We start from the raw sequence: 16,914 nt of genomic DNA, 5'->3' as shown, positions 1-16,914 counted from the left end.
GTGGCCCAGCTCTGGTGAGCGCCCGGTGGAGCATCCTGGGTCAGACTCTACTTGCAGCAGCATTTTTATTCCAAGTGTTACCAGAAAATTCAGATTTTCCCCAAGATTTGGATGATCCCTCCCCCTCTCCATCCCAGGCCTGTCCAGCTTGAAGCCAGACGCTGACAATGTGCCCAGCGGGACGGGGCCTGTGGGGCAGATGCCTGGACCCCTTTCTTGTCTCTTGTTTCAGGGCACATGCTAGGGAGCTACCTGGGGGTGGTTTGGTGGTTCCCTCCCCATGGTCCCCACTCCCCCCTATCTGCCGGCCATTGAGGAGTCCCCTGCCAGACCAACGACCAGCAGGGAAGGACACTTACCCCCAGTAAGCTTGTGGACGAGACACCTGTGAGGATGCATGTGATCCCATGTGTTGGACAAGAGCTTCTACCAAGAAACACCCAAGAAGCAGTGAAACACCTGGGCAGCTGTCCCCTGTCCCCCCGCACCCCCCACATCATGGCCAAACCAGCCACGAAGTCCTGCTGCTACACCATCGTCTCTCAGGGGCTCTTCTCTACCACACACCCACTGCCCCGCCCCCGCTTCCTCACTTCTCACCCAGACCTTTCTGGAGTCTTCGAGTGGGTCTCCTGGCCCCCAAGCTCACAAACCTCCTGCCCATTCACCATAGGCCGAGAGAATGCACTTCCAAAAACATGCCCGCGGCTGCTTCTAGCCCCTGCCTCGCGTCCCTCCAGGGCCTCCCGCTTCCCACCGAAATCACAGCCCCGACTCCTCAGACACCACAGCAGCCCCTTCCTGACCTCCCTAAGCAGGCTCACTTCTTCCGCCAAACTTCAGGGGCCCTCAGGTCCAGGCACACTAAATTACCCAGGCAGTGAAGTGCCTCAGGTGAGCGACTTCCCGGTGGAGCCCTCCGTGCCACCTCGGCTGCAGACCCCCCCCCCCCACCGGCCACACCTTAAACGCATGTCTCCAACAGCACTCGCCCTTGTGGCTGTTGGCTCACACGTCTCTCTCCCAAAGGCAGGAGGGGCAGCGACTTCCCCTGGGTCCTTGGTGACCCCCACGGACACCTGGCACCAGCGCCTAGCAGCTGTTTACTGAATGAATGACACAACCACCACTCCACCTGCTCCTTTATACAGGCTCCACCTTACTCTGATCTGGTATGCGAGGCATTAAAACTTTTCAAAGGTGGCAGGATTAAAAAAAAAAAAACAACAAAACTTGGTAAACAGTTGAGCAGTATCTTGTGAAATGAGAGAAACCAAGTTGCTCGGAAGCAGGTGAAGAGTTTAGCCAACTGCATCACCGTTCTCACTAATATCATACTGGCCTGTTTGTGAACGAAATGGATTTTTAAAAAGAGCTTGTTGAACGGTTTTGTGTGTCTTGTGTGTATACACAAGAACATTATTTAGATTTCATAATGGCAGTTAGGGAGAAAATGGCACTTTTTAGAATCTCTTCCTATTGGAAATCTGCTAAGGAGACCAACTATTTGGTCTATCAAAGAACATCTGTATCTGAATTTGAAAGGGGACATTTCAGAGCCTCAGCTTTGTTCACAGAGGACTGTAAAAATTACCAGGGAGTTTGACATAAGGGAATTTCAAGAAGGAGTTTTTTTAAATACAAAACATATGACAAAAAGAAAGACTGATCGTTAAGACTCTCATGCTACATGGCCAGGCCCTGTTCACATATTGACTCATTTAATCCTCACAGAGCTATTGGGTAGGTGCTATTATTTGTCCTTTTCATATTTGGGAAACTGAGGCACAGTGCTCCTGCCACTAGCAAGAGGCAGAGCTGAGGTCTAAACAAAACAAATGAGGCTTAAACATCCAGGGTCTTAACCACTCTGTCAAAGTGACCTAACGGAAATACCTGGAAGGGCTGGGTATCACTCAACTAGTTTCCTACAGGGTTCCAGGGTGCCAAGTAACAAGGCCCTGGTGCTTGTCCTCAGGAAGGTGACAGGGCAGAGAGGGACAAGGCAAGACATGAGTATGTCCATCCGTCCATCCATGCACCCACACGTAAAGCACGTGGGGACCACAGGGAGGGACGCGTGAGACAGCCTGCCGAAGACATGGGCAAACACTGCCCGCTAAGGACCAAAGGGGCTCAGAGTGTGAGCCTCATCTCCTTGATGCCAGTCAGGAGAAGCTCACAGGCAAATGACATCAACTGTATAAACAGACGAGGCAATGAAAACGCAAGGGCTGAGGCACTCAAATGTTCCAAGTGAAGACAAGAGGCTTAAACATGAATTTACAAGAAAAAGGAAGGAAATAATTGATTTAAGAGCAGTGCAGTATGCTTGATGCAAAGGAAAATGATTTGTTATAAGCCACGGAAATCAACTGCAGTGTCAAAAAGCCCTTTGTCAGAAATCCACAGCATAGGTATTTAGCTAGTCATTTACACAGTAGCTCACCCCACTAAGGACTGGGGGTTGCAGTGCACCCTATAATGGGAGGCTTATGGGGAGAGCCTGACCGATTCCACAATGGGGCTTAGTCGCCAATCATTCAGGGAGACTCAACAACCACCCTAAGAGGGGGCGACTGCAAGTTAGGTTTTGTTGAGCTGACACATTTCTGGAGTTGTAGACCATTTCTGGGGTTGAGTTGTGCTCCCCCCGACCCCCTAGTTGTGGGCTAGGGCATGTGGGTCCTGGCAGGTGAATGTGGCCTCTGACTGAATGACAGAAAAGATCCTGGGGCTCAACCCAGCTCACGAGCACTTCAATGTTTGTTGAAAGAATGAATGAACAAGTACTGAACAGACAGCATTTCAGGTTTTCCCTATCCGATGGAAAAACGTACAAACTCTCTATGTGCAAAATGCACATAACAATATTCCATATAGAGTAACCTGCTCGCCTCATTGGTTTCCATGCAGGTTTAACTATATCCCTGAGGGGCTAGAGGGCTCCAGCCAACCTGCGGTTTATACATGGAATCAATTATTCAAGGGAGGGAAAAGAAGCGCCAAGAGAATTTTCAAATTCTAGTTACGTGGTTGAAGAAAATAGACATGGAAAGAGCTCACGCAGTACTCAGGTGTATTTGTGGGTGAACTGCAGAGAGCTGCTGGCTCAATGTGTGATTTGTTTGTGGTTGGTTTGTTTGTTTTTTTGCCAATTTTTAGTTAAGGAAACTTACATGCCAGAACAAGAACAAGATGAGCTAAGAACCTGCCTTTGCTCCCTCCCTCTCTGGTGCTCACTCAGCCCACCTCTGGCGTGGGACTCACTCTGGAAGACAGGAAGTAGGAAGGCCACAACCACAGCCACAGGATGGGGGTGGGTGCCACTGACATCACTGAGGCTCGGGGATCCACAGACACCCAGACGGTCAAAATTTCCGAGCTCTGAGTCTAATTTTCTTTGCTACTGACTTTACTTGCCTTGAAAACAAAAACAAAAACAAAAACCATTGCCATCAATATACCTCTTTCAAGCTTCACACACTAGCATTGCTAAGTTGTCTTCCTCAAACCTGGGGGGCTTGTTATGGAAGATAAAGTAATTCTGAGAGTTTCTTTAATGTGAGGGACTTGGAAAGCACCTGAATGGAAGGTGACTTCTCTTGGCTCAGGATTAGTTTTCTGGGGAAAAGAGGAGACATGCCCACTATGCATTTGGATATGTATGACACATCTGAGGGCTTGACGTTGTGTCTTCTGCAGACCAGATCTTTGGTTCTTGAATTCCCATGGTCAGGTGTTAGAATGTCAGGCATTTATGCTTTCCTTTGCTTATCACCCTCCTTCATAGGTCTTGCCCAGACTCTCTATGTGGTCAAGAAGGGCTCAACTGGGCACTGCCTTCTATCCACCCAATAGCAGGTTTCTCCCTAGCAGGTCTGATTTGCTCTGCTCAGCACTTAGCAGGGAGCCTGGCGCATATAGTGCTTAGTGAATATTTGTGGACTGAATGAATAAAAGGGCCATAAAGACAACAGGCTTGAAACTGGGCTCATCATCCCACCATCCCTCAGGCCATCATTTTCTATTACAAATAGAGCAACGCTCCATCCGCATCCTGAGAACCTCTTCGTCTGGAAACAGTGTCCAATGTAAGGTACCATTGGGAGAAGACCCAGGCCATCTCTCCACGAGGAATTAGCTGTCATGACAGTAACCATGGGGGAGACATAAGAGAGTTGTCAAGCAAACTTAGACTTGTACACAAAATTAAGTTCTGGGACAAACCAAGTCATACTGGTAGATTAGAAGCAAAACAGAAGGCAGGACAGGGCCTGAGCTGCTGAGTGACATGCAATGGGCCACCCTCTCCAATTCCTCCGTCCTATAGAAGAGGAATCCCCTGCTCAAACTCACATAGCCGATGAGGAGGAAGGGGCAAGCAGGAAAACCCAGCTGCCGTGATGTCCCGTCCAGATCTCCTTCCACTGCCCCTGTCTGCCACAGTTCCACGGGGTTCAGTCCTGTCCAGTAAGCTCAGGAGGAGCCTTTAGACTACATTTCTGTGCTGCAAATAGCAGGCTTCAGCCGTCAGGGGGTAAGGTTAACTAGAAGAGTCCGTGCTCCTGGGTGGTAGTGTCGAACCCTGCTGACTCTCCCTGTGCACCTGGCTTGAACCCTATTAGTCATCGTTTGATTGTACCCTCTCCTGAGTCACCCCTGCCCCCAGAGGGTGAGCAGGGCCAGTACTCCCTAATGCCTTACTGTGAGCTGGCCCTGTGCTAAGCACTTCCCATGAACTACAGTGTCCTTTGGACTCCACAACAACCTCTGCAGTGAAGACTGTTACCACACCCATCTCACACATGAGATGGAGGCTTCATGAGGTTAAATAAGCTGCTCTCAGCCCACAGATTTTAAGTGGCAGGGAGGGGACTTGATCCCAGGCAGTCTTAGCCCCATGCCATACTGCCTACCTGCTGAAACTTTCCCGTGGACTCAGCCTTTCTTTCCAAACCATCACCAGAGCTCAGGGATCATGTCACCCTAGACTGCTTCCCAGCCTCTTCTCCACGCTCTTCTCGGGGGTCTTCTGCCTCCCATCCACTTCTGCTCATCCTCCAAAACTGTGATTTTCCCATGTCACCGAGAGGTTCTTTTCTCACATCAACCAATTCTCCAGATCTCTGGGGTTACCAACTGGGTGTACAACAATGACCCCTTCCACAGGTTTGATAATTTGCTAGAACAACTCACAGAACCCAGGAAAGTGCCTTAGTTACTATTATTGGTGTATTACAAAGGCTACAACTCAGGGATAGCCAAGCAGAAGACATGCATAGGGCAAGGTATGCAGGGGGCTGGGGTCTGGTAGAGCTTCTGTGCCCTCTCTGGGCACACCACCCTCCCGGTACCAAACCAGAAACTCTCTGAACTGCGTCATTTAGGGGGCTTTTATCACATAGGCATGATTGATTAAATCACTGGCAACTGCCGATTAACTCAATCTCCAGCCACTCTCCCCTCTCGGGAGGTTGAGGGGAGGAGGAAAGTTCCAATCCTCTAGTTGTGGCTTGGATTTTCTGACTGCCAGTCCCCCTTCTGAAGCTGTCCAGTGGTCCCCAGCCATCAGTCATCTCATGAGCATACAAAAGACTCTCATCACTCAGGAGATTCCAAGGATTTGGGGAGCTGTGTGTCAGGAACTGAGAATAAAGATGAAATATCAATTTTTTATTATACCACAGTCACCTTCTATGCAGAAACCTCTAGTTTCCCACCCCCCCATCGTGACAACAGAGGAGAGCCCAAAGTTTTCAGAGTGGCCTTGAAGCCGTGTACCACCTCATCTCCCATGGTTCCTGCCACCTCAGCTCTGGTCCAGGCTCGTCCAGAATCTTGCAGATTCCTGCCTCTGTACCTCTGCCCCATCCTCCTGCCCCTTCACTGAATCAAAACATTTCACTGAACTGAAATTGGATCAAAACATTTCTTAGGATGATTTGTTTAGAAATGCACAGCACCTCAGAGATGAACTGGTTCAAATCTCTTATTTATAGATGAGGAACTGGTGATCCAGAGAGGTGAATGGCATAGCCCCAGATTATAAATTTATTATCTCTCAAAAGGCGGAGAGAACAGTACTGATCTCTGAATTTCTGGTGGTGAGTACTGGGGATGATAAGCTTCAAATTAATAAACTCTTATGTAAATTTTCAAAAGCACAAATCACAAGGCAAAAAAAAAAAAGTAATTTGATTATACCAAATGAAGGATTTCTATTCAATGAAAGACACTATGGATTGAGTTAATAGATGTAACATACTCAGAAGATATGTGCAATGTCTAAAATTGATCACAGATCAATATCTAGAACTAGAAAATCATGAAAAATAACTTAACTATTTATTTAAAGACATATTTATTTATTTTAGAGAGAGCGTGCGCGCACACATGCAAGTGCGTGTCGGGGGAGGGGCAGGGGGAAGCAGACTCCGCAGAGTGAGGAGCCCTACATGGGGCTCCATCTCCCAACCAGGAGATCATGACCTGAGCCAAAACCAAGAGTCGGATGCTTAATTGACTGAGCCACCCAGGCGTCCCCCCATTTATTTATTTATTTATTTAGAGAGTGAGGACTGGTGTGCAAGTGGGGGGAGGGGCAGAGGGAGAGAGAGACTCTCCAGCAGACTCCCCGCTGAGTGCAGAGCCCCACTGGGGGGTGGGCCTCCATCCCAGGACCCTGAGATCAGGACCCGAGCAGAAACCAGGAGTCAGACACTCAAGCAACTGAGCCACCCAGGCGCCCCTAAACCTATTTTTTTTTTTTTTAAGAGGAAAGGATGTGAACATGCGATTAGGGAGGAGGAAATGCAAAAAGTAAATATGCCAAAGTCACCAGTTATTAGAAAAATAGAAGATCACATAATGAGAGGACATTTCATACCTACTGGAAAGCTGGATAATGCTGCAGGCTATGGGTAAGGACTGGGGGCTTCACATCTGTGTGGGTGTGGAGCCTGGGGAGAACAGGGCACTCTGGTCACTCAGGCAGTCCTTAGGCAAAGTAAGGATACCCATCCCCCTGATCAGCAATTCCGCCCTTGGCTATGGATCCCAAAGAAAGCCTCCCAGGCCGGAAGAGCAGGAAGCCATTCGGAGCAGTGTACTTGTGCATCCTAAACCATCACCGGGGGAGAGGAGGGTAAAATCTGTGGAGGTCTCTGTGCGGTATGATGCAGGGTATACCCACAGAGCCAGCACAGACGCGGACAAGCGTGAAAACAACACGCTTAAAAAGCAGAATCAAACCTATAAATACAGAGAATAAGCTAACTGTGGCCAGAGGGAAAGGTGTGGGGTTGGGCAAAATGGGTGAGGGGAAAGTGGGAAATACAGGCTTCCAGTTATGGAAGGAAGAAGTCTCGGAAATAAAAGGCCGATGATGAGTAGAGTAAGTGATACTGTTGCATGGCTGTGAGGGGACACACGGCAGCTACACTTGTGGTGGGCACAGCCTAACATATAAACTTGTGCAACCACATTGTTGTACACGTGAAACTAATGTAACATTTTGTGTCAACTATATTAAAAAAAAATAAAGAAAACCCAACCAGTTGAGGACAAAAGAAACAGAATGATCTGAGCAACAGAACGAGTTATATAATTTAAAAACATTAAGACCCTTAACTATGATAAAAGTTCTGCAAGTACACACAGAAACAAACAGGAACATCAAACAGAGTGGTAGCTCACGCAGGAGGTGGGGAATGTTGATGAAAGGCGATTTGATTGCTCCCGCCCCAGGGTGAGTTAAGGCGGGGACCAGAGTTCGCACCCTGCCTGCTGGCTCAAGCACCAAGGAGCGGTTTGCTAAGCCTAAGGCTGCAGTCTTTTGGACAGAAAGGGGGCTCAGGGGCAAGGGCAGATTACAAAGGAGGCTGCCCTTCTTTCCGAAGCTGACTTCCTCCCAGCGCACCCCGATGGTGGGAATCCCACCTCTTTAGACAAATCTCTCAAACTGTGTGCTCTCAGGGGTTTTCACAAGTCCACTCCACGAGTAAACATTAAGAATAGTTTACACAGGGGCGCCTGGGTGACTCAGTCATTAAGCGTCTGCCTTTAGGCTCAGGTCATGATCCCAGGGTCCTGGGATCGAGCCCCACATTGGGCTCCCCGCTCGGCGGGAGGCCTGCTTCTCCCTCTCCTGCTCCCCCTGCTTGTGTTCCCTCTCTCACTGTGTCTCTGTCAGATAAATAAATAAAATCTTAAAAAAAAAAAAAAAGAATTGTTTACACAATGGGGCTTAGAAAAGATGTTGGAGGGGGCAGAGGAGGTGGGTAGAGTATGCCAGGCAGTCAGAATCAGATCAACTGACTCTGTGAGTGCCTCTGTGCTGTCCTCCTCAAGCCTCAGGGGACACTCATCCTTCCACCAAGACAGTTACACCAACTAGTGGCTTCTGAAATTCTCCCTCTACAATTTCCTGCCTGGCAGCTACGTCTAGGGGATCTCTGGGCTGGCCCTGGGGCCTCCGGAAGCATCAGAACTGCTCCAGCAGCGCTCGCTGGGACATGCAGGTCTAGAAAGTCTACACCTCCTCCAAGGCTCCTGGGGTGAAGCTAGATTCTAGTAGCTTCCTCTTTACCCTCTATAACTTTGAGGCCTTAGATGTAGCTCCTTTAACCAAGTCCAGTTTCTAGAGAACTGGAGATGCCCCTCGACAACTGTTTTCCATCCAAACCAGAATCTCCAGCTCCCTGGAAGTGAAGAGGCGGTGAGCGAGTGGATGGAGGGGGCCAACATTTATAGCAGAACAGCAATAAATTTCCCTGAGCTTAGAATACTATAAGCAAAATGACAATAAAAAATCTCTGTAAAACAAGAATACGGCAGAGCTTTATCACACGCTAAAGCATAACACGACTAGAATTCTACGCAGGTCAAATCATGTTTGTCAAACCCCAGAACGGCACAGATGATGACATACTATCAGGAACGTGGCCATCAGACTCCCCCTCTTTACCTCCTGTCAACATTATAGAGTAGCCTATTTTTCCTCAGGCCCCAGTCCAATTATTTTGAGTGAAACTTGAAAGAAAATTACTCCACCCAACAAAAAGCATTCTAAATACTTTCCAGTGGTGACACGCTGTAACTTGCAGCAAATTGCTCCAGCCTCACCCAGAGTCCTATCATAAACACTTGATAGGATAATTAACATCATGGGCTCGATTTGACTTAAAGAGGAAAACATTAGTATTAGGAAAAACTAGGAATTCTCCATTTTTTTTTCTCACCAAAAGGAGTTTACATAGCTATGGAGAAAAGGGTATCGCAAAGAGAAAAGTTTAAGAGTCGTGATTTATATGTGAAATAAAAACAAACTCATATGATGTTTATTTTACCCTTCTGGGAGGAAATGGAGATGTAAGCTAGTAACAATTCAATTCAGTAAATATTTATTCTGTCATTATCCCACACAAAGCATCAGGCAGGTTAGGCTATGGAGATACCAATGATAAGAGACCATACAGGGTTCTTGAGACCCGCCCCCCCCATTCTTCTGCGGAGTCCAGACAGCTGCTGGTGAGCCCCACCCCCCCACTCGTGGACTCAGATGCATAGGGATTTGTTTGAATCCCTGTGCTTTCAGTGTCTCCAGTAACCTTACAAGCAGCCATCAGAATGGAGAGGAACTCCCTCTGCCCATCTCTCCTCTCTCTAAGATGAGCTTTCTTGTTGGTGGAAAAAACCAAAACAACTCTACCTTATCATCTTTTCCTGTCCTACCTTCTCCGAGTTTCCAGGGGAAAAATAACCTCTGGGCTGTTTTCATACTAAGTATCTTGTTAGCCCTCTGTACCCCAGCCTGGACCACACCTCTCCTTCCCCTCCCCCTGCACCCGTGCTCTCTTCTTCCTCTTCTAAAGCTCTTAAGATTTCTTGTCCCCGGTTTCTCCACAGAATCCCTTTACTCTAGGGTTTTACACTGGGTTAAACTTGGGTGGCGGTCTGATGAAAAAAAAAAACCCACCATATATATGTTTTGGTCATATTTATTACTGCATAGTCCCTCTCTGCTCATTTTCTAGGGTTTAGTCCAACAAATAAGGCATTGCCTTTCATAGAGCATTTGCGAGCTTGGACTTAAACTCTTGCACATGTTTCAAGTGCCTCATCTCTTCAGCTGGACTCTCTAAACCTGTGCTGCCAAACTGACTTTACCGAAATCCTTTGAACCCCCAGTGTTTCAGTATTTTCGTTCTTTCTGGAAGTTTCTTTCTTCCTCTTTAAAAAGTCTGTAGAGAAGTATCTAGTAATAAGAACTAACATTTACAGAGGCCATGCTATGAGCCAGGCAACCCTCTGAGATAGATCCTCATCTTGTAGAGGCTGGAAGTGAGGCACAAAGAGACTAAATAACTTGCACACAGAAGACAGCGGAGCCAGGACCCTACCCCAAGCTTGTGAGCTTAATCAGGCTCAAGCTGCGACATGTAAGGGATCTGGAATTCATTCTTATCGTCTCTCTCTTTTGGAGCTGGTGACCAGGGCACTGTACTCAACCTCTTTGCCCCTGAGTTTTCCCTCCAATAAAACAGAAATAAAACATTCTACTTCGGTCGCTGATCTTGGATAATTGCCAAGGCTCCCGCTTAAGCCAGCTGACGCCTCGGAGGTAGGGCTGAGTCCCTCTCCTCCAAACACCCCGCGCAACCACGTCAATCCGTTTAAGACGAATCATCTAAGGGACTTCTATGTCTGCATCTAGCCGGCACGCCGGCCAGAGTCCCGCTTTCTCCCCACATCGCCCTGAGCCCGGTCCGAAGCCGGCCACCCGGTGCCACGCCATTGGCTGCTCGTCCGCGCCAGCTGCCCTCTCAGTTCGGGGCTCCTACCCCGGGGCTCGCCAGCCTCCCCGGCTAGCCGCACTTACCATGGCATCGTAGCGCAGGGCGTTCATGAAGTGCGCCACCTCGGCACCCTTGTACACGGTGAACCAGATGGTGCCCTGGTACTGGTCGCCGGCGTCGAGCAGCAGCACGTGCGGCTCGGTGCGGCGGATCTGCTGCACCTTGGTGAAGAGCCGCGCCACGCCGCCCACACAGCGGCTGGCATTGACGCACTTGCTCGAGTCCTCGCTCGTCTGCTCCAGCCGGCTGTGCACGTCGTTGGTGTGCAGGATGGTGAGTTCCCAGGCGCCGGCCGCCGGCCACAGCAGCGCGCCCAGCGCGAGGAGTCGCAGCGCCGGGGCTCGTGCGGCTCCGCGACCCATGGCTGCGGCGCGAAGAGTGCGAGCGCACAGGCGGGCCGGGCGAGCGGCGGCGGGCGCGGGACCTAGGCGCCGGGGCCGACGGGGCGGGGCGGGGCGGGGCGCGGCGGGGGCGGGCCTCTTTCAGCCCGGAGGCCGGCCCCACACTCCGGCGCACGCCCGCGCAGTCACCCGATCCGACCCTGGCACCCGGGGCGGCCGCGCCGCGCCCGGGCTGGCGGCTGGCACCCGCTGCCGGCAGCAACAGTAGGGAGGTTGTTCCCGGCGGGGAGCGGGCGCTGGCCAAGATGCGGGGGAGCCCGCAACCCCACAGCTGGTGGGCTGCGCTTTCCCGGATGCGGGGGGCGGGGGCGGGGTTACCACCCCGCGTCTTGGCCCTAGCTGTTTCTAGGCTCGGCTGAGGCGCGAGCTTTTCCCCGAGGGGAAGGCACAGTTTGTGCTGGGCTTGTGCTTGCGCAAGCTCAGCACTCGAAAGAGTGAAAGCGGGAAAAAAGGGGAAAGAAAAGATGCGCGAGATGACGCGGAGAGAGAGAGGAGTAAAGAGAGGCAGGAGAGAGGAGCGCTTTGCCTTTTGGGCTGTGGAAGCCAGAAATGGACTGTGAAACGTGGCTGACCGCTGTCTTTCCAGTTGGAGAACGCACCAAGTCCCCGTTGTGTAGACGTAGAACCTCCGAATTTAAGACCATTCCAATCCAGTCCAGCATTTGTTCACAATGAAAGCCTTAGCGATGAAACGGCATTGGTGCGGGGACAGTTCTTGGAAGCTAAAACGGACCATGGGAGTAAAAGCAGCAGCTCTGTGGACGTGATGCTGCCTTCTGTTGCCTTTTTAAGGCATTTTTTAAAAATGTCCATTCCCTTCGTTTTCTTTAGGTGTTAATGTTTTAAGGATGTGGTGTGTGTGTGTGTGTGTGTGTAGTACATTAAGACAAAGCTTTGGGCAAGGAAAGCTATAATAGGAATGCATCCAATAAATCATTACATAGAATTTAAAATTGCAGAATTTCCCTCTGTCTAACCAACTGATTCCTGAGTGCAATTAACAACCTAGTGCTTTGGGAAGGGAAGGAGAAGGGAATTAGTTTGGAGGTCCTATTAGGTGTCCATTGATTTATACTTTGCCGAACAGCATATGCGTTCCTCACACTTCCCAAAATGCGTCAAGTCAGTACTTTTTTTTTAGCTTTTTGGATAAGATATATATATCCTAAAAATTACCATCTTAACCATTTTTAAGTGTACACTTTAGTAGCATTAAGCACATTCACATTGTTGGGCAACCATCACCACCATCCGTCTGCAGAACATTTTCATCTTCCCAAAAGGAAACTCCCTAGCCATTAAACAATAACTTCTATCACCTCTACCCCCCAGCCCTTGGCAATAATCATTCTGCTCTGTCTTTATGAATTTGAGTACTGTAGGTACCTCATGTAAGTGAATCAGACAATATTTGTCCTTTTGTGGCTGACTTGTGTTTCACTTAACATAATGTCCTTTTCAAAGATCCATCTATGTTGTGGCATGTGTCAGAATTTCCTTCCTTTTTAAGGCTGATTCATATTCCATTATATGTCTGTCCATACCACATTTTGTTTATCTATTCACCCATCAGTGAACACTGAATTGTTTCCACCTTTTGGCTATTGTGAATAATGTTGCCATGAGCACGGTGTACAAATTATCTGCTTAGACGGTGTACAAATTATCTGCTTAGATCTCTGCTTTCCATTCTTTGGGCATTGCTGGATCATATGGTAGTTCGATGTTCAATTTCTTGAGGAAATGCCATACTTTCTAATATAATGGCTGCACCATTTTATATTTCCAGCAGCAATGCACAAGAGTTCCATTTTTTCCACATCCTTAACAACACTTATTTTCTGCTTTTTGATAATAGCCATGCTGAAGGTTTGAAGTAGTATCTCACTGTGATTTGATTTGCATTTCCCTAATGATTAATGATGTTGAGCATCTTTTCATGTGCTTATTGGCTATATGTATATATCTTATGGAGAAATGTCTATTCAAGTCCTATGATTTACCCATGTTTTAATAGGATTATTTGTTTTTTTCTTATCGTTGCTGAGTTGTAGGAGTCTATATATTCTGGATGTTAATCCCTTATCAGATATATATATATTGCACATATTTTCTCTCATTCCATGGGTTGCCTTTTCATTTTGTTGAGAGTGCTTCTTGATGCACAAACTTACATATTTTGATGAAGTCTGATTTATCTGTTTTCTTTTGTTGTCTGTGTTTTTAGTGCCATATTTGAAAAAACATTGCCATAGCTGATGTCATGAAGCTTTTCTCCTATGTTTTTTCTAAGAGTTTTATAGTTTTTGTTTTTAGGTTTAGGTCTTTGATCCATTTTATATCCAATATATAATATATACATGGACTAATGATGTAATATATGGTGATTAACATAACAATAAAAAAATTAAAAAAATATATATACATGGAGAGAGAGGTTGGAGGGAGAGGGAGAGGGAAAAAGAGACATTTATCATAAGGCATTGGCTCACTTGATTATGAATGCTGAGAAGTCCCACAATATGCTGCCTGCACTGGAGACTCATGAAAACTGGTAGTGTAGTTTGAAGGCCTGAGTGCTAGAGAGCCGATGGATTTACCTTGATTTTAAAGAACATGATTTTGTGTTTCATTCGTACTGATACATGCAGTTATTACAGAGTGCAAAATTGGGAATTTGGGGCATGGCAAGCATTTGGATTTCTGCATTAAAACCCAAATAGCTAAAACCTATGCAAATATGATAAAACATAGGATTTTAATTGCAATTAAAATGTAATGGGAAAAGATGGTGTGTTTTAGGAAATCGTTCTGGCAGGACTTAGTTAATCTTGGAATTATATGAATGTATAAAAAGTTTCCTCTTGAATATTCTGGGTAAGATTCAATTTCTAATCAGTGGCTATTTTTCCCTTTTATATGCTCTGGTTATATAATATGATATTTTAAGTTGGCTGGATGGAATTTGAATTTTTATTATATTAAAGTAATATATATTTGTGTTTATCCAATGACTTCTGAGAATTTGCTGTTCTACCCTATGTTTAGCAATTAAAATAAGAATCCTAATATGAATTTCACCTAGGAGCAAGAATCTTCCAAACAAAACCTCAATACCAGTATTGCCTGTATTATTATTATTATTATTTTTTTGCTAATTGGTGGATTTATAAAGTAAGTACTACTTACCTCCTTGATCTCCCTGAAGAAAAATTAAAAATTTGATTGGTGCTGGTCAATATAATACTAATTGGGAGAGTCTTTCCAATATATATGTTGCAAACTTAAGAATAACAATTTATTATATTTTAAATTTATAAAAGAATTTTGCATATTTAAAATGACAAGAGCTTACAGGCATGAAAAGATACAAAAATTTAAAATCTTTGAAGATGAGGTCAGGATTTAACAAAGTTAAAAGTATATATACTTGAATATAAGGATTCTGATGTCACTAGAAATTAAAGAATAGGAGATAAATTGATTTTTAACTGGAAATCATATGAGCCTTGTATTTATAGCTAAGTCATTGCTGATGGACCCGAGGGTGATGACAAATAAACTGTTGTATGGAAACAGATCTCTTATATGGAAACTCTCCTAGGCTTTTCTCATTATTTCAAGACAGAGGAAATCTTTCTATTAGGAGCTAAGAACAGCTACCATCTAAAACCAAAAGGAATCACTAGAAAGTTTTGAACCATATTTAGAATTAATAATTGTATTGATACTGTATTATTTTAAAGATTTATTTATGTATTTTTGAGAGAGAGAGCGCATGCACATGTGCACATGCCACTGGGAGAAAGGGCAGACAGAGAAAGAGAATCTCAAGTGGATAGCCCCCTGAGCCCCAGAGCCCAGTGGAGCCCAAAGGAGCCTAACCGAGCCTGACATGGGGCTTGATCTCACAACCCTGGCTCAGAGCCAAAATCAAGAGTTGGGCCCGTAACTGAGCCACGCTGGCACCCTGATATTACATTATTTTTAATGTAAATTGTGGGATAAACTAAATAAATAATTATATTAATTTTATGAAGAAAAGGATTAGTATAAGATATTCAGTTTAGAGGAAATCAAGAATTTTATTAGGAACTCTGACCTTTTGAAGTAACAATATGATATTCTTTTACAAGAAAAACCCGTTTTGCTGTCCCACTGAAATAGCCCAGAAACAATTTGACCCCATGACACACTTTAATGTCCAGTACTATGATCTCTAATACTATTTCCACTAGAAGCAACACCAAGGATCCTTGGAGAAATAGCTGATTCCATGTCTGGGGCTAAAGGCACAAGTAAACATAAGATTTAGGCAATGTATACAACATGAATCTGGGGTTTGGGGCACCTGGGTGGCTCAGTTGGTTGAGCAACTGCCTTTGGCTCAGGTCATGATCCCAGGGTCTGGGATTGAGCCCCACATTGAGCTCTCCTCAGCGGGGAGCCTGCTTCTCCCTCTCCCTCTGCCTGCAGCTCTCCCTGCTTGTGCTCGCGGGCTCTCTCTCTGTCAAATAAATAAATAGAATCTTAAAAAAAACATGAATCTGGAGAAATGGCCAAAATGCTCATTTTCCTCTTTTTTTATTTTTTGAAGATTTTATTTATTTATTAGAGGGGGAAGGGACAGAGGGGAAGGAAAGGTACAAGCAGACTCTGCACAGAGCCTGACCGGGGGGTGGGGGAGGGCTCAATCCCACGACCCCCAGGCTGTGAACCCAAGACCATGACCTGAGCCAAAACCAAGAGTCAGACGCATAACCAACGGAGACATCCTGGCACCCCATTTTTGAAAAGGATTTTATTTATTTGAGAGAGAGAGAGTGCGCACACACTGAGGAGGCATTTGCCTCTTAAAGGTGTGGAATCATTGTTGCAATAACTTTAAGTAGGGTTCTGGACTTCCTATCAGGGTCAAAAACGGGAATCTAGGAGCCTCCTGGCCTAAATCACTGGTAGTTGTTGAGGTCATAATCATTAAATCAAGCAGAAGGCTGTCTTCCAATTGCTATAATGAGAGGCTGAGATCATAATTCATCTCATGAGATTGCTCATGATGGTTCCAATACTTGGAGGACATATTGCTGTCTTCATCAGTTACTTTTTTTTTTTTTTATAAAGACTTTGTTTTTTTAAAGTAATCTCTACACCCGACATGGGGCTTGAATTTACAATCCCGAGATCAAGAGTTACCTGCTCCACCCACTGAGCTGGTCAGGTGCCACTTCATCAGATATTTCTATTGCAACTTTCCAGAAAAACCATGAACTTTTTAAGCTTTCTGGGCAATGGATCTTTTGCTAGTCTGGTGAAGCCTATGGAGTCTCAGAGTAATGTTTCTAAATACATAAAGTAAAATAAATTGGATTACAAAGGAAACTATAGTGAAGTAGAGTTATCAAAATAGTTTTTAACTTGTGATATAATAATACCTATATTCTTTGTTAACACACTGAACAACAAAAAACACATTTAAAATCTTGACAAGCTAAAGCTACATTTTATTTTTTAAACACAGTGTAAAGGCTGTTGTTACTTAGCTTGAGCAAGAGAATTAAACCATGAGGTGCCCTTTGATAAGGCATCATGCCTGTAATATCCAGTTGATTTTGATCTTTTGTTTGGATGGTCACAAGTGTTTAAAATCTAGGTTC

At 46.0% G+C, this 16,914-nt stretch overlaps 1 protein-coding gene across 1 annotated transcript in view; it reads right to left on the bottom strand.

Moving 5' to 3' along the window:
- The window catches only part of NT5E (5'-nucleotidase ecto), a 47,144-nt gene extending 35,872 nt beyond the window's left edge, over window positions 1-11,272 (bottom strand). The window contains exon 1 of the mRNA XM_025862206.2: window positions 10,883-11,272. Coding sequence (XP_025717991.1) covers window positions 10,883-11,221 — 339 coding nt within the window. The 5' untranslated portion in view covers window positions 11,222-11,272. The remainder of the gene's footprint in view (window positions 1-10,882) is intronic.
- Between the last annotated feature and the right edge of the window lie 5,642 nt (window positions 11,273-16,914).

This window comes from Callorhinus ursinus, unplaced genomic scaffold (assembly GCF_003265705.2).
Source record: "Callorhinus ursinus isolate GAN/ISIS: 27379988/994484 unplaced genomic scaffold, GSC_fseal_2.0 scaffold6, whole genome shotgun sequence".
Taxonomy (NCBI): Eukaryota; Metazoa; Chordata; class Mammalia; order Carnivora; family Otariidae; genus Callorhinus; species Callorhinus ursinus.
Note: the sequence above shows the minus strand (reverse complement) of the source record. Positions and strands in the feature narration are given on the sequence as shown.